The sequence below is a fragment of the Denticeps clupeoides genome, chromosome 8 (assembly GCF_900700375.1).
Source record: "Denticeps clupeoides chromosome 8, fDenClu1.1, whole genome shotgun sequence".
NCBI classification, from domain to species: Eukaryota; Metazoa; Chordata; class Actinopteri; order Clupeiformes; family Denticipitidae; genus Denticeps; species Denticeps clupeoides.
In genome coordinates, this window is record NC_041714.1 from 17,414,323 (window position 1) to 17,432,309 (window position 17,987).

Consider the following 17,987-nt stretch of genomic DNA (forward strand, 5'->3'; position numbering starts at 1 on the left):
ATTGTACAGAGTACCAAATTAAATCAGTTGATTAGGATGCTGGAAAGAGAGAGACTTACGTTTAGATTCAACAATTCTTGCATCAGTTCTTTTTTTAAGTAGTCTTTTATTTAACGTGTACCCATCCTCCCCTTACTATTAATGATATTAACGACCAGGTTATAGTGGACTGGTAGTTACGCTTCTTTTATTTAATTAGCTGAAATGAGCTGCTCTGATCAACATTGTGTGACGGAACAGATTTCTTGCATGAGAGTGAGATGGATGCTAAAAGCATGACTGTCACAGCAGATGCATGACACTAGGCAACAGACTGACAAATAATTATTTATTCCCAAAAACACAAAGAGATCAAAAACGTGATACACACAATGTATTTCAGCTAATCGTCTCATGCAGTAAAACATGCCATAATTAAACTAATCATCCACGAAGATACAAACATTGTTAATGGTCAAGTACAAAGTAAACCATTTGATCCGAAAAGAAACATTCTTTTGAAAGTCACACCCTAAAACTTTGGAGGGGGTGTGAGAATGTTGGATCATTAAAGACGCATCTTAGACAAAGTAAGACATAAAATCAGACGTTTTCAGCGAAGCACCAGTTGGTACAATTCGTAAGGCTGTTGTTAAAAATGTATATTTTATCAGAAGAACCAACTTAGATTTTCTGTTAAGGGGAACTGGATTTGAACAGTCATTGGGTGAACATTTTCTGCCTGAGGAATTTGATCGATCAAGGGAGAAAAGACGTTAATCAGATAATACCGACTGATAACATCTACCTCTCCACTACATTCATTAATGCAATCCAACCAGCAACACGGTTCATGTAAACATATTCTCATTTTGTGGTTCAATGCTGTAAAGCTGAAGGCCTGCGTAGGCTTCAGAAGCTTCCTCACTCCTCCATCTGGGCCCAGGCCTCCTCAGCCTTCATGTAGTACTGGTTGGCCAGGCGGCCCTTCATGGCTTCCATGGCTGCTTCGGCTGCCTCGGTGAACAGGTCACCTGCAGAGACACGGAGGAATCTGAATCAGCAAACGTTACCGTCAACCCTAAATAGCCCCACTAACCCCTGACCAAATATAACCATGTGACCATGACAATCATTCGGTTATCCAGACCCGCTTTTTGAGCATCTTTGTCCAGGCCAAAGCCCCCAGTCTGGTAAAGCTCGGCCTCGCGTGCCAACAACAGGTAGCAGGGCTCATCTTGTGTGCCATCAAACTCGCCACCCTCATCATAGTCGGTCATTTTGAGGACGTTATCATACCAGTACACGGCTTCCTTCCAGTCTTGAGTCCTGCACACACGCCATACATTTACTCTAGCGATATATTTGTCTATAATGGTGAATGGCTGACATTTAACTTCCTCATTCCAGCACAATGTCACAAGTGCCATGTTGTACTGATTTTTACTGAGTATTACCTGTTGGTAGGGAGGTTGGTGCCCGTGTCAAAAGCCCTTGCCACCAGGATCATGGTAGCTCTGTCTCCAGCCTCAGCGGCCTGCAGGAGGTAACTGAAGCCCTTTCTCCTGCTTTCCTCGCCGTCCTGTGACACCATCACACAACAATGACAGTCTCAAGGCACGGCTGGAGGATGCATCGCCGAACGAAGATGAAGCGAGAAGAATCAGTACCTGCAGCTCGACCTCCGACAGGATGTGATGCGGCAGCTGCAGGTGGAACTGCCCGAGAGCAACAATGGCCTCCAGTTCTCCACACATCGCCGCCCGTTCCAGGTGGTAGAGGGCAGAGTCCTGGCACCACGGCTCATCCTTCCCACAGAAGCGTCCCGCCTCATGGTACCGCACCATTGCCAGATGGACCTGGCAAACCCAGTAATACGTTTGAAATGGATCGCAACAAATCAGTAGACTAATCGGTCAACACCACTGTGCTTGTGAAGTTAACCAACCTTCCCCAAAATGGACTTCCCAATCTTCTTCTCCAGCATCAGAGCGTTGAGTCTCTCCATCTCCATGGCAACACAAGAGGGCCTGTGTATGTTTGAACGAGACGTGTGGAACATGCTCCACTTCTCCTCAGTCAGCTGCAGACATGTAAGCACCAGCAGAAAAGAACTATGCATAAGAGGCCTGCCTCATGAGACAGTTCCACTGTGTTCCTAACACATCAGGGATACAGAGCTCCAACATGGATGCATAGATGGATGGATGGATTACAAAACTCTATGGGCCATAGGTCATTGTGGCTCTGAGTGGATTGATGTTCTTGATGCCTTTTATGTGCTATATCACCTTTATAGAACAAACATTTTAAGAGAAAATATTATCTAATGGGCCTCTAACGGAGCTACATATACCTGGTGATGGTTAGATTTATTGAGCATGCAAAAGGTTTTTAGTAAAAATCTGGGATTCAGGAGAGGACAGGCAGGAAGGATACTCATCCTCAACCCTCTGAAAATGATCTGCATCACCAATCCTCATGCATATGCAGATTCATTTTCACAGACGTTTGCTGCATGTGTCGTGGAAAGCAATGGTGTATTTTCCAAATGTATGCAGCACTGATGCAGTTTGATGCCATTCTAATGCAACGGTGCAACGCTGGTCAGTACAGACTGAGGCAGAACTGCGTAATTCAGCACTGACGCTGTACTGGATGATGCAGTGTTGCTTAATGCAGTTTTGACTCACTGTACAGACTGGTGTGGTACGTGATGCAGCTCTGTTTGATGCATTGCCAATGCACAGGTCGCAAGGTCACGGCAAAAATAACCGTCTGAACCTGAGGAGCATCTGCCAACCTTATGGAAAAGTACCTGGCTCACAGGAGACTGGGGACTGTCTGCGCAAGGGGAGAGCTTGCTGCAGTTAAAAGCCACTTTCTGCAGCAAGTAAAGAAGGGGGAGAAGGTGGAGCTCAGTTAAAGTGTTTGACAGACAAAACGGCAACACCACAACCGGCTGAGAGAAATGTGAAGAACAGCGCATAAAGTTCGTCTGGAGCACGCAGGACTTGAGACGTATCTGGGACCCTGTGCCAGAACACCAAACTCTCCTTAGCAAATGGGCGAGTGGGGCAGTGAGAGCATGGTACTAACTACGCAAAAAAAGGTCATGAGCGCCACCTTATACTCATGTCCGGGGTGGCTGCGTTGAAATTCACTTTATCATATTCCCTATTCCCTTGTTTCGATAGGCCCTTGTCTTACATCTGTTATGTGTCTTCCTTGGGCTTCCCTGGTGAAAGCAGGTTTGTCTGTTTAAGCTGGAGGATGGTTTCCAAAGCAGCAGGATGATAAATGTCACACGAATTACATTATGCATTTATGGGAATGAAATGACACAGTGAAATTAGTAGGTGAGGTTTGTAAGTAAGTGATTGGTTGATTGGTGAGGAAGTGGCTGGTCACTGATCATGAGTGAGGGAGCTGAGGGGTAGTTGGTGACTACGTAGGAAGTATCTAGAGCCGAAACGTGACACCTGCTGTTCCCACAGCTTGGGTTCAGCTTCAGAAGAAAATTTCCCATTCATTACCAAACTTCTAGCTGGGGCCATTCATTGCCAACCAGGAAGATGTAGTTAAATGATTATAAATATTCAGAGCAAACACTATAGTGAAAATGCATTAGGTAACAGTAACATGCCTAACTAGTACAATTAGGTTCCTTGAATGGTTAAAAGAGCATGGGTAATGATCAGATTTTATGGTGGTTCTGAATGGTATTTTTGCTTCTGGTAGCCAGCGTTTCAGCTTTGATGTAGACATTTACCCGGCGCACGCTGTCGTCATCTGACTCTGAAAAGTGCCTGTTGTAGTGGCGAACCTGTAAGCCAGCGTCACACACAGTACAGAAACCTGATTCACACTTCATACTATCAAATGCCACTGGACTGTGAAATTACGCAAGAACGGCAAGATTTAACAGTGTGTTATCGTTTTGGGGGCATAGCAATATCACAATATTTGACATGATATGCAAATAGTACAATATGAAAAGAGTGTTTTCTGATTAATTATCTTTAATAAATGATTCAAGCAAAATGACAAAAACCTTAGAATTTGGGTAAAAGAATAGTGCAAGTGTTTGGAGGCTTCATCATGATACCGAATATATTCAAATTGCTGACAACATGAATGTTATGAGCTAAAAAGTGTGATGTGTGACAGTGTACTAATGGACATTATGTACCCTTTCAGGATGCTCCATTGGGTCTCCCTCACTTCTTTTCTCACTGGGGTAGCCGCTGTCTCCTCCATTTTCCTGTCAAAATCAAAAGTGGAGTAGAGAAATATACACATATTCAAGCTATATAATGCGCCTTTAAAATAATACACCTTTGATTTGATCACAAATGCTGTAGGGGGGTGGGAACTGACCTTGTGTTCTGGGCTTCGTTTCTCGCTATCATTGGCCTCATTCATGAATCCCCATCCTGTCAGGAGCAAAAAGGATTCAGCGCACATCTAATCTGGCACATGTGAACATACATTATCTCCTGATCCAGATAAAGCAAAAGCAGGGATTACTCCAAGAACAATAATGATTTCTGCATTTATCATAAACGATTCCTGTTTTCAGGGGAGTAATCTAATTATATATTTTTGTAATATAGTGTCTATAAAAAAAAAAAAGTGTACACAACCCTGTTAAAATGCCAAGGAAACCACAACAAATTTAACGTGACCTATAATCTATTCAATTCAACCTGTAAAAATTCAAATGTACAATATGATGGTGTCACAAATGTGCACACCCTTAAACTAATACTTTCTTGAAGCACCTTACAATTTAATTGTAGGATTCAGTCTTCTCCTTTGAGATCATTTAAAGAGAAATAAAGTTCAGCTTTACAAGTAGGATTTTTCTGACATTTACAGGACATCTGACAGGTTCACAGAGAGCTTTCACAGCATCAATTGAATCTCATTGTTGAAAAGTATGAATGGGTGCGCACACCTTTTTTTTTTAAATATACATTTCTATGTATTTTTGGTACCTGGAGATTTGCCCATAGATGTGCTCAAGGTCAAAGGGGAGCAGGGCACAGAGTCTGCATCACTTATGTTCTCGTCAGCAGAGGAGGTCTCGGACAGTCGGGACAGCAGGGGGGGCATGCGGCTTAGGGAGGTGGTCCTGACGCGAGGAGAACCACACACCTCCTCACACCCCCGCAGAACCGTCTGAGCCGACTGCTGCTCACAGAAAAGAAAGAGAGCAGCCTCCACTACATGCTACCCACACAGCTACGAGACAATTTGACCCCTCTCTTCAGACAGGTGGCTGTTTAAGCAGTTGCCCCATCAAAACGGGTTTCATTCATTTGAAGTTGTTCCTAGAACAAAAGTGTCAACAGACCTTCGGAATGTCTTAAGGTGTGTTCAGGGACTCACCAACAGCTTGTTGGTGCAGTCAAGATGGCCAGTCTCTGCAGGCGAAAGGTCAAAGGGCGTGAGATTCATGCTTTTACATATCCTATTGCAGAGATGGGAGTGGAAGAACAGGGCCATGCCCCGCACACCTGGAACACAGAGTAAGAGGCTCTCCTGTAGTTAAAGGATGCACAAATGTTGAGACCTGCCATTAATGTGGACAGCACCCGGGATGCGTTAAAATCACGCCAAATCCAATGACTCAGATCCTTAATGGTTGCACAGACATTATATGCGGTGAATTAAAAGGTAAAGGTGAAGTAATTGTCACATGTGATACACAGCAGCACAGCACACAATGCACACAGTGAAATTTGCCCTCTGCATTTAACCCATCACCCTGAGTGAGCAGTGGGCAGCCATGACAGGCGCCTGGGGAGCAGTGTGGGGGGACGGTGCTTTGCTCAGTGGCACCTCAGTGGCACCTTGGCAGATCGGGATTCGAACCGGCAACCTTCTGATTACAGGGCCGCTTCCTTAACCGCTAGGCCACCACTGAATTGTCTATCCAGTCATGCCTGGGATGACGTGGCAATATATTTCTTAATGTAATAAATGTACAGAGAGAAGAAATTACTTTCTTTTCACTTTTGTAAGACCATGCAATGAAAAGGAACGTTTAAAACGGAATGGAAATTGATTTTATATCAGATCTGATTCTACAGTAAGCTGTCACCTGAGACACCCATGTCTTATGACATGGGTGAAGTGATGTATATAAGGGCTGTCCACATATGATCACAAACCCCCAAGACGCCAAACCATTAACAAGCATTTAAAACGGCTCCAAGTTATAATGCAGGGAGGGAATCGATACCCAGGTTTCCATCTCCGAAGTCGGTGCCTTTCTCAGTGTGGATCTGTGGATCGGTGTAAAGATCTCCAACCCCCTGAATGTCCACCACAATCAGCTGATGTCCTGAACGCTCAAAGGTGAAGTGGCTAAATGCCTAAAGCAAGCAAGAACACAATCAGATACTATGCTGATCAACATGTTTTTATGCTTGCGTGCACATATACTTTGGACAAACTCTCCAGAATGAAACATGTAGCATGGAAGCAGGTCACAGCACTTTACGCTAAAGAAAAGTGCAGTACAGGAAAAGGGCTGTGTGTGGAAGTGAAGTTGTATGTGGTGCCCACACCTGCGGGGTAAGACGTATGTTGTCGTCCCTCACGAAGCCAGAGTTGGAGTTGTACTTGATGTATTTTCCTTCTATGTAATGCTCCAAATGGAACAGAGGCTTCCCAGGGAGACCAGTCATCTCAATCACACACATTTGCATAATGTCCACCTGATGTGACCACACACACAAAGAGACTTGTTGTGACGTTATGTTACTCATTGATTACTGTTTCGTGGTACTGCAATAGTCTTACCTGCTTTGGAGGGCGGTGCCGATTAAACTCCTCCCCCCACAGCTTAGCTTCCATCTGCAGCCTCACGTCCTCAAAGTAAACGTCCCGGGCAACTGTCTCCATGTAGCGCTTCGCCACATAGTTGGACGCAGATTTCCATTTGCTACTATGAGAAAAATTTGACAGCTTCTTTCTGTAATGAAAAAGACAATAAAGGCATTTTATTAACTCTATTGTCAGAGCATAAAAAGGCTCAAATATTATAAATCTGTGGCACAAACCAGTATTGTATGCTCACACTGCTACACTAATACATGCATGGCTATGCAAAAAATATTTATAACTTTTATCCCACCACTATTTATTATTACTCAGTGTCTGTACTGCTGCTAGAAAGTGAATTTTCCTGAGGAACCTTCCCAAAAAGTATTTTTTAATTCTCCTCAAACATCAATATTTGCTTGCAATTATTTTTTGCTTGCTTATTTTTTTACTAGCCTTATATACTTTATATCATTTAGCTATGCACAGCCAAAAACAGCCTCTTCCTTTTTTAAGTTCTACGTGACCACCAACTACAGCCCTGCAGAGGAAAGCATGAATGGAATGTTCAAGTAGGTCTGGATCTGATCTAACCCCGCCCATCACATGAGCCCTCATACACATGGGCTTCTTCATTGGTTGTTATACTTACGTTCTGTAACACTCCCGCATGGCCCCTCTTCCAAATGGCTACAAAAGCAGTAGCAGTGGGGGGCAAAAAGCAGCAAATGAAACATGATAAGAAACATGCAAAACACTGCATATTTTAAACAAAGTAATAGCATTCAGTTACTTTTAAAACAAGCCAAAATAAGTTGTACCTGGGCAGACATTTTAACAAAAACCTGGTCCTGGGCCCATTCTCCAGTCACTGCATTATATCTGCAGAAAGCAACACTATGGTCATTAGTTTGATTGCAATACGTTCAGACAAAAAAACAATACCAAAACAAAAACAGAATAGCACAGTAAAGTAAAAAAATTCTAACTAAATTTAATACTGCACATCCTGTGCTCAAAATGTAATACAGTCAAAAGTATTTTTTGACTCCTTCACCAATAAACATTGTGGAAATTCTGTGTGGAGTCCCACAAGGACTGATTATTGGAACACGTCAAATTTGAAAGTATGACTGCACCAGTCTAGAATTTGTGGTGTGAACTGATCTCGCCTGTTTATTTAATTCTAAAATGTTATCAGCAGGCACAATAAATAAATAAATAAATATAAATTCCAATACTGCATGCTCTCGAGCAGCATCTGGCAGGTTACACTAGTGCATTCTTTTAATAAAAAAAAAAAAAAAAAAGATAGCATGTGCATTTGCGAGCATGCACGTCTAATATTTACACAGGCAACTCAACACTCAGGCTAAGCACGGAACACTGCGTCCTGTACCATGTGAATCAACTCATTCAGAATAGAGCTTGCCATGCCGTGATTGGCTGGAAGCACGAGAAATCAAGGGGGTGAGCCTGGTGATGTCACATGACGTTTTAAAAATAGCCCATGAACACTTGTGAAGAAGTCAACAAGGGTCACTGGCTTTATTGGGATCGACGCAGCGAAGACACATACATCATGTTGGAAGAGGCCCATGACCTGGATATACCTCAGAGATTATGAATAAAGTATTTATTATGCCAACTCTCAGATGAAATATTTCACTGTTTTGACATGACGTTTGCACCAAGTACCAAAGTTTTTACCTCAACATTCAGGTTCTGATTCTGAAAAACACCAAGCATAAAGTCATCTACACTCCACGTCAATGATCCTTAACACTTTATTGATACCCGTAGATAAAAACTAATTTTTATTACACATGACAAAACCAACAGGAGCTGGTACACGGTGCAGGCGCAGACCTGTATCTGGTGCAGGGCTCCGTCGCCACCTCATCCAGGTGAAACTCCGCCCACGGGTCCGGCATGGCCCGAGCTTTCTCTATGGCATGCTTCCAGGTGGCCTGTGCCAATGAAGAACAGTCAGACTCGGCAACAATTACGACCCCCTCTCAATGCCACAAACACATACAAGCACTTGACAGGTGCCTGCTGATCTCTCCTGAAGGGACTGGTGGGACAGCGGGTGTTCGGGATATCACAATTCTCAATGCAACAGTCGAACAATAATAATAATATAGATTTGTTTTTTAATCACAGCAGCAATGCACTAAATTGGGTTTGACTCATCAGTCCCATGGTTTAGAGCAAGCATTCTGTAAGCTATAGTCAGCCAACACTATATTCGTGTGCTGCTGCTCCTGATCAATATTTACTGTTTGATTGAATATTGTGACATCCCTAGAAGCTGAACAGGGTGAGAAAATAAAGATTATGCATAAAAATGCAGAAATGAATTCTGATCCAAAAGGCAATCACTATCACATGGTGTTTGACCAGACGCTGTCAGTACACTGCAGTGCACCCTGGGAATGACCCAGCGTCTTTACTTTACTTTACTTTTATCCAAAGCGGCTTACAAGGAGAAGACACGAGCAATTCTCATTCGGTTTCCATAGATTGTGACTCAAAAAACTAAGAGACCTGATAAGGCCTAACTTGTCAAGAGTAGAACATGCAGGGAATTGCTAATTGCTAGACGAGTGTGTGTGCGTTAGTGTTAGACTCGTCTGAAATACTTTTTAAACAAGTGAGTTTAGTGATATAATGACTGCCTATATTTCGCATGAGACGTCCCCTCATCAGCTCTGGGAACCATGAGGACGTGGACACGAGTGTCATGCAGTAGTCGCCAGAGGAAAGTACATTTGTACTAAACATCCAGCCACAGTAACCACTTCCCCCTACAGAACCACTTGGTGCTTTAGGGTTGATGATTTACTTCCAGCCAGCAACTTTCTGAGACGCAGCTGTCCAAATAAAACGATCCCGCTGTCCTGGATCATTGAAGGAAATCCTGCTGTGGCAGCAAATTTACCATGTTAAACACACCGTTAAACCCCAAAGCCAAAAAGCCCGCATTACGTCACATGATCTATAATCATCGTTCTGCACTTTTATTTTTTAGACGCACCTGACCTGCAATGCCTGGGGTTTTATCATAAATATTAAAATGATATCAAGCAGAAACCAACCCCAGGACAAGGTTCCAGGCCACTGAAAAAGGAACACGAGCGGGGGTCAATTCGGGTCTAAAATACAATCCACCTAAAATAAAGGCTTCCTGGTATGTGGGAGGAATCTGGAGCTGAGACTCCAACTGGAGTCTCTGTCTCCCAAACAAAAAAAAAAAAGAGGGACTGTAGAAATGAAGGATGGGGGGTGAAAAGAGATTATGGATGAATTCAGGAAAGCTGGAGGAAGCAGCTAGGATGGAGAAAGGGGAGGAGCACAACATGCAGAGTGACCTGGAGGAGAGGAGGACATAGATTAAGCGGGGTGGGATGGGACGGGATTGGGGTTGATTGGGCTGGAGGACAAGGAGAAATGAACCTACCCGACCTTTATCAGTTAATGACCCAAACCTGACCTCCTGCCCCTCTGGATCACCGCGGGTCTACACGGGGACAAAAAAAAGTACACAAACAAGGCGGTGTTCAGCAGGGGGGCGAGAGGCGCGCCAAATTCCATGTTCAGACGGAGGGAGGGAGGCAGGGGAGCTGAGGGAAAGCGGGTTTCAGGCCAACCCGTCCTGTTCGTCACGAGCGACGAGACGGCAGCATGACCTGAAGACACGCACGCGGCCCGTCTCCTTATAAGGCAGGGACAGCCTCTCCACAGACTGCCGTCCACCAAGCGCCTCTGTCGAAGAGCTGATCCGAACTCTTGTCCACGAAGAGGTCAGCGATTAGGGTTCGAGACAGGACTGGATTACGCTATTTCACCGATCTCGACAATCAACAATATGGATGAGCCACTTAAGCAAATGTGCAATGAAAAGTAATTAGTTAAAGATAGGGACCTTAAAAATACGTTTTTAAATAGATAAATCAGAAGCCCAGAGGAGGTTTCTCACCTTGTAGGTGAAGGAGTTTTTGGGGAGGGAACTGGAGAGCTGCTTGGTGTGCACCAGGTTGTTCAGGTAGTTGCAGATTTCCTTGGTGGAGCTGACGGGGTCGTCGGTGATGGGGCAGATGTAAAAGTCTTCATCGTCGTCATCGTCGTCGCCACGGTCACAGGAGGCCGATCTCAGGTGGGACCGCTTCTCCGTGTGGCCCACCTCCTCCATGGTGAACATCATCTCTTCGTCCGCCATGGTGGCCGTGAAACGAGGTGCCAGACTAAAGGAGCCGTGCAGGATTCCAGAACTTTCCCCAGCACTGGCTCCGATTTCATCAAGCCTGACCTACAAAGAACCAGAATCTGGCATTTACAGAAATTCTTCTAGACCATGCACTTCCTGCTGGGTCAGGATTTCATTAGGCAACTGTGACTATAAGAACCATTAAGGATTGTAGAAGCGGGTCAGTGTCGAGCTTCGGTTCCCTCTTTGGACAGCCTTGCTGTGTGTTCTACCAATGTTGACTACGGGCACCCACGACGACAACAAAAATGGCCTCTACACCTGCATGCTGTGGCATTCCGTTCTGCTTTCGCCAGGAACGTGCGCGATCGGAGTCAACGTCAGAGCGTCGAAAAGCAGGACATGCGTGTCGCCAGGAAGCACGGAAACGCGATCGACGAGGCACGGGACGCTCACGGAAGTCCATCGAGGAAGAAAAAGTGGAAATTCTCCATTTCTAAACGGCAACAATGCGCGCAGGACGGGCCGCAGGACGACGGAACACCCCCCCCCCGGCGCGGCTGCACCGTGCGCGTTGCTCAGCGTCACCGACCTGGCGCGTCGAGGCGGCAGGAACGCGTGAAGACGTCCGACGCGTCCCTCTCCTCACCGCTCATGTGTCGCCGGAGACCGGAGTCCCGAACCCAGCCCCGCGTCGCCGCCCCGTCCCCGTCCCCGTCCTCCACCGGCGCTCGCACACTCGGCACGTAGCGTCCGTAGCCCCGCCTCCGGGCGGCGGAGCGGCCAATGGGACGCGCGCGTTTGTTCTTTTTATGCGTATTCATGGCAGAGGGCGGCAACGCTTTATTGACGTTTATGTCTCGAGAACTTCATGTGCGGGCTCAAAATAATAACAATAATATAAAAAAAAAAACACTTAAGCGTATAACTAAATATAATAATGAGTAGTTATGTTCAAAGTACAGGGTGTTTAACCCCTGAATGTTCGTACGGTCCGCCGTGACATGTGTGGCGGTTGTAGACAGCGGCAGTTGTGCCGATTGCCTGAAGTGTGGAGGTCGGGACGTGGGGACACGTGGGGACCCGTCAGTGACCTGCAGAAAGGGCAGATCTGATTCATCGAGTGGACGATGAATACGACTTTCAAATGAATTGCCTGCTTAATCGAGTAAAACGACGCATCGCATTCATTCTGAGGCTGTTGTTTATGTTCCACACATACCCTAAAGGTGGAGGAATATTGTTACACTTATGCACACGTACATGCCTTTTTGGTTTGGTTTTGATTAATAGACATTCCAGAATGTACTCGAGCACAATTAACTAAACGAGATGTTGTAATAAATCTGCCCACAGGCTCGAGTTAACGCGCACGTACTAGACATTTTACGGTTCTACTAAACCACTGTGGGCGGCCTGCCTCCCGGGTAGCGTGGCCGAGCGGTCTAAGGCGCTGGATTTAGGCTCCAGTCATTTCGATGGCGTGGGTTCGAATCCCACCGCTGCCACTACGCTTTTAAGCCAGTGAATGTGATAGCCAGATAGCCAGTAAATGTGTAAGGCGTCTTTTTGAGGCTGCTTGGGAGCGCCTTTGTAAGCGAATGTTCTGTTCTGTTCTGTTTTTCTTGCATCTATGCGAAAGCCAACTCCTTTACAGAACTAATTTACTGACTGTAGCCTAATGCTGACCTGGTTGTTCATCTGTGAATGTGCATAGAATGCCTACAACCTTTACTGACTGACTGGCAGAAGGTAGAAGATTGTCAAATATGAGAGAACTGGGGTCAGGGTTAAGAAACTGCCAGTGTGGATGCGTTTTCTGTTCCCACAATGCTTTTTTCATCTCTCCCTGTGCATCCCTGTCGTCCACAGCATGTCGGAAAGGACATCATTCATTTTTAACACTGCTTGAGGACAGCTGGCAAGATTCAAGATTCTTTATTTGCCACACACACACAATTGTACAAAATGTAATAAAATGCGCCCTGATTTGGCCAGCAATCTTTTTTTTAAATTCATGCCAGATTTAAATACAGCAAAGCATACATCCATAAACAGTGTCAAACCAACACCTGCAGAAAATCCTCCGTCTTAAGGCACAGCGATCCCAACAGTGAGGATGATGAGGGTGCAAGCATGTCCCTTGGCCAACATGGTAGGGGCCAAGGAATTGTACTTAAAGTGCAAAATTAACACACTGTATACACAATTATTTCACTGTATGTTGATGTACAATGTGTGTATGCTACAGAGCAATAAACTAGGATTAAACCCAATAAACAGTAGATTGCATATTCAATATTTGCATAGCGAGTCCAGCCATTTTCAACAATTCCAACTATAACCAACTTTATATTTGTCCTATATATTTTTTAATTTAGTACATTTATCTTAAATCTACTGAAGATCTCAATTAATTAGTAAAATAGTTTATTAACAAGTGGTCAGAGATGAACCACTTGTTAATAAACAGTCAATCTGAACTTTCTCAGTGGTGTCCATGTGGATTTTTCTAAGTCAATATAATCATTAATGTTTACGAAAAATAGTTTATATATGTTCATTTTAGTGGCCGCACATGCATCCTTAGGCTTGCTTTGCTGTACATAGCTTCTGCATATCATCCCATGCGAACAAAATTAGTGACTTACAAACCTATGGTTTCCCAAGACGTGAAATATTATTATAATGTGCACAATTAAATAACCATTAAACTAGCAGAGAAATGTTAATGCGCAAAATAAAGTGAAAGCTATGAATGAATTTACTCTCATCCTCATGTCTGGTTCTTATCCTGACTCTTTTATAATTAATGAAATGATCAGCTAACTTGAATTTCATCCTAGAACAGAAACCAGCCTTCCAATTCTCATTTGTGATTACAGCCTGACATGCCTACATTCACCAGACGTTTTACTTCAGGCTTCAAATGCCAGGTATAGAAGTTGAACAGGACAAACAGTGCAAAACTCAGGCCATGTTAACTTCAACAACACCTCACCTGGACATTCGCGTTCCGGTTTTTATGGCCAGGAAAACGTTTGAAGCATGAATCTTACGTCAGCCATTTGAGTACACTTTTACTGCGAAGAGTAGTCCTCCTATTGTGAAAAGGATTGACAAAACAAAAAAGACATATGCGGACCCAACGACAGTATTGTTGGGCAGCTTGAAAGGCTGTCCTCCAACTTCACCGATGTAAAATCCAGCTGGAAATACGAGGGCGGCGATGCACATGAAGACCACTGGAGGAAACGGAAGACATCCTGTGTCAATAGTTACCCGTCACAATTACATTAAACACAGTTCTCGGGTGTTTTTGGGATCGTGCGTTCTGCCTCACGTTTATTCCCCTTTCCCGCAGCATAAAGGGGAGGATAATGCGGAGATTCCCATGCCTGTTCCTGCAGGCCCCGCCTTCCGTGTTTTACAACAGACATATTCATTTACATTTAACATGTAAGGCAATGGGCAGACGCCCTTATCCAGAGCGACTTACCATCGATGAAGTGATCAGTTCTGGTTCATTAGGACCCTCAACTATGAATACAATCTTTTTATTCACTCTGTTGTAGATTCTATACATAAGTCAGACAATAAGAAGGTTACAAGTTAATCTAAATATTGTCTAAAGAGGTCTCTAAAGGTCTTGAGCTGCCGTTTGAAAATACTCAGTGACTGAGCTGTTCTGACCTCGAGGGGAAGTTCATTCCACCACCGAGGGGCCAAGATGGAGAAGAGACTAGATTAATGTCTTCCTTTTACCTTCAGAGATGGAGGGACCAGGCGAGCAGTACTGGAGGCTCGGAGTATACGAGGTGCAGTGCGAGGTGTAATAAGGGCTGTGAGGTAGGATGGTGCTACTCCATGTTTGGCTTTGTAGGCCAGCATCAGTATTTTGAACCTGAACCTGCAGCTACTGGGAGCCAATGGAGGGAACGTAGCAGAGGGGTGGTGTGGGAGAATTTGGGAAGGTTGAAGATCAGTCATGCTGCTGCATTTTGTATTAGTTGTAGAGGTCAGATGGTACATAGTGGTAGACCAGCTAGAAGGGAGTTACAGTAGTCCAGTCGTGAGATTACTAAGGACTGAACCAGTAGTTGGGTGGCCTGGGTTGACAGATAAGGACGGGTTCGTCAGATATTGTAGAGAAGGAATCTACATGAGCAGGAAAGGTTGCTGATCTGAGTCGACAAGGAGAGTTGGTTGTCTATTGTTACTCCAAGGTTGCGGGCTGTTGTAGAAGAAGAGAGCTGTGAGTTGTCCAGGTAAATAGCAAGATCCTGATGTGGTGAAGAATCTGCTGGAATGAATATTAGTTCAGTTTTGGTGGGATTGAGTTTGAGGTGATGGGCTGTCATCCAAGATGAGATGTTAGACATGCAGAGATTTTGGAAGCAGCATGTAGACCAGAGGGAGGAAAAGAGAAAATGAGTTGTGTGTCATCGGCTTAGCAGTGGTAGGATAATCCATGTGAGAAATTGACCTCACCAAGTTATCTTGTGTAGAGGGAGAAAAGGAGATGACCTAGCACTGAGCCTTGAGGGACACCAGTGGAGAGTCATTAGTAGATTGTTAACAATCATATGATCTTAACTAAGCAATGGTTGGAAGGAAACCTTCCAGGACCAGGACTTGGAACCCCCAGTATAATGTGCAGTGGCTGCAGAAGGTTGTCGGTTCGAATCGCCATCCGCCAAGGTGCCACTGAGCAAAGCATCGTCCCTGCACACTGCTCCCCGGGCGCCTGTCACGGCTGCCCACTGGTCCCCAAGGGTAACGGTTAAATGCAGAGTGCTGTGCTGCAGTGCATCAAAATGACAGTTGCCTCATTTTCACAGTGAAACTGCAACCGCAGTTTGGTGACGTCACAGAGGGCCCATAAAAACAATACAACCAAATGCTGCAGGAGTCAAGAGCAACAAGAAAATATTCAGGTGAACCTTGAAGAACTGTACTTCAAGCGACCTTGATACATTCCCCAACTTTTGTAAACCAAACCAAAAAATTGCTGCAAATGTAAATAACAGAGGCCGAGAGTGGAACTTTTGTCTTCCTTTTCTTACTCACTTCCTGCGAAGGCGACTTGGCAGGCATACTTAATGGCTTCCCGCCTCCACTGGGACGCCAACAGAAGGCCACAAGTGAGGGTGAGGGAGACGATGGCGGTGATGATCAAGGCAAGGGCAGCGGCCCATGCGGGGGGCAGTCGGGTCGCGGTGCAGGTCTGATATCGGCCGTAGATGGTCTGGCACTGCCGCACAAGCCCCACGGCCAGAGCGCCTGCAGCAAAGCACACCAAGTCAACAACAACAACAACAACAACAACAACAACAACACATAAAACAGAAGTAAATAGGTCCACAAACAGTTAATGCACTGCATAAGCCTGAAGTCATTACGCGTTAAAACAAAAACGCGCGTCGTCATTATATAATGTGTCCCCTGTGTGCATGGGTGTGTGTCCGTGTGTAGCAACACACACATCGCCGACGACCCTAATGACCTCCCAGGCGAGCCCGAACATCGCGTTGCGTCACCTGGGTGAATTAAACCCAGAGGCCGCATCTGTGGTAAACACAGGCGAGCAGCAGGACCATCATGCCGCCTGTCTGTGTCAAATATTTCACTCTGAATTGAAGTGAATCCTGAGTGGCTGGTCGGGGGTCAAATGTCCACAATACTTTACTTTATCACAGGCTTTTAACAAACCGTCAAAAATAATTTAATTTCCAGCAAAAAAAAAAATTATATTATTTTATATAATTAAACGATTGGCCCTGTTGAGTGAACGTTTAAGAGTAATTCTTGCCTGTCTGCTGCCTTCTATTCTGCAACCACGGAGCACGTTCCTCCCTCAAGGCTTCATTAAGGGAGCTACTCATCTCATCTAACTGCAGAATTAACACCAGGGCTGAGAAAGAAACTTCATGAAACCGATGTCTCTGTGGTCTGCAGATCACTTCTGGATTCTGGGGCACCTATGAGGGTTGTCTGTGGCAGACGGATTCATTTCGCAACCATCATGACCTCCGTGGCCTCTGATTTGTTCTCCACCTCAGCTCGGAATTTAGTGTGCGATGGAGATCCACCCCACTCTTCTTACCCCGCTCCTCTCCGGTATTGATCCAGTTCGGACTGGCAACGCTGGCGATCGCGAAGACGTCAGCAGCGAGGAAGAGACAGGCGGAGACGACGGTCAGCTTATCCATCCCTCCGTTCGGTCACCAGGAACGGAGGTTAACCCGGGGCATGGTCCTCCTCCTCCGGCGGTGTTCAGCGGCTCCGGGGGCATTAACCGGCTGCGGGCTACCTGAGGTCGGGGGTCCGCCGCGCTGGGCCAGCATCTGCTCCATATCTGAGCAACGTGATGTTCACGAAGACGCGAATTTATCAGCTGTCAGGAGTCATGATGGAGCTCCAGTGAACGCGCGTTTTCCGCCAGAACACGGCGACTGCGGACCGCGGTGGGCGTGGTTTAACAGCTGACCCCACCCACGTCGTGGAGGCCAAAGACACGCCCCTTCGTACAAATTAACATCCAAAAACTTCTGGCCCTGGGGTGAATGAAATAATTTTCTCCCCTGAATAAATGAACTCACAATGCTTGTACACATGTAATTACAATTGGAAATGTGCATTTCTGCTTTTAGAATAAACATTGACAAAAATAAAAAAAACTTAAAGGCCATGCTGCTACCCCCTGCACGGATGCAGATTAATTTATTAATCAGATGAGACGCAGCTATTGATTGGTGCATCCATGTTGTTCCAACAGGAGAGAATTTCATCCATATATACGGTGTCCCCTCTGCTTCACCACTAACAATGGTGTGTCATGTATGGATGGTTACATATCTAAATGTCATTCAAAATACTGTAATAACTAAGTAATAATTAAAACAATCGCTAAAAAAAATGGGGGGCACATTTCAAATGTTGCATTTAACACAACAGTAATGAT

The 17,987-nt window shown here is 45.1% G+C and overlaps 2 protein-coding genes and 1 non-coding gene across 8 annotated transcripts; 1 reads left to right on the plus strand and 2 right to left on the minus strand.

The window, feature by feature from the left end:
• Positions 1–314: 314 nt before the first annotated feature.
• Positions 315–11,768, minus strand: eef2k (eukaryotic elongation factor 2 kinase). 6 transcript variants are annotated; one of them, XM_028989959.1, is made up of 20 exons: positions 11,616–11,768; positions 10,796–11,125; positions 10,277–10,336; positions 8,683–8,783; positions 7,635–7,695; positions 7,466–7,503; positions 6,793–6,964; positions 6,558–6,707; positions 6,230–6,362; positions 5,374–5,501; positions 4,980–5,175; positions 4,360–4,415; positions 4,172–4,243; positions 3,752–3,805; positions 2,798–2,863; positions 1,928–2,062; positions 1,650–1,838; positions 1,437–1,561; positions 1,130–1,308; positions 315–1,013 (listed from the first exon to the last, which is right to left on the minus strand). In XM_028989959.1, exons 2-20 carry the CDS (start codon positions 11,033–11,035, stop codon positions 904–906), a joined length of 2,265 nt encoding a protein of 754 aa, XP_028845792.1. In that variant the 5' UTR covers positions 11,036–11,125; positions 11,616–11,768; the 3' UTR covers positions 315–903. The 6 variants fall into 6 exon arrangements, with proteins under 6 accessions (XP_028845792.1, XP_028845797.1, XP_028845794.1 ...); XM_028989961.1 differs by lacking the exon at positions 10,277–10,336 and having other exon boundaries at positions 904–1,013; XM_028989960.1 differs by lacking the exon at positions 3,752–3,805 and having other exon boundaries at positions 904–1,013.
• Positions 11,769–12,449: 681 nt separating this feature from the next.
• On the plus strand, positions 12,450–12,531 carry trnal-uag (transfer RNA leucine (anticodon UAG)). The gene has a single exon. It is a non-coding gene; the product is annotated as a tRNA-Leu (tRNA).
• Positions 12,532–12,946: 415 nt separating this feature from the next.
• On the minus strand, positions 12,947–17,476 carry mosmob (modulator of smoothened b). The gene is made up of 3 exons (XM_028989758.1): positions 17,130–17,476; positions 16,094–16,306; positions 12,947–14,268 (listed from the first exon to the last, which is right to left on the minus strand). The coding sequence occupies exons 1-3, from the start codon at positions 17,233–17,235 to the stop codon at positions 14,084–14,086; spliced, it is 504 nt and encodes a 167-aa protein (XP_028845591.1). The 5' UTR covers positions 17,236–17,476; the 3' UTR covers positions 12,947–14,083.
• Between the last annotated feature and the right edge of the window lie 511 nt (positions 17,477–17,987).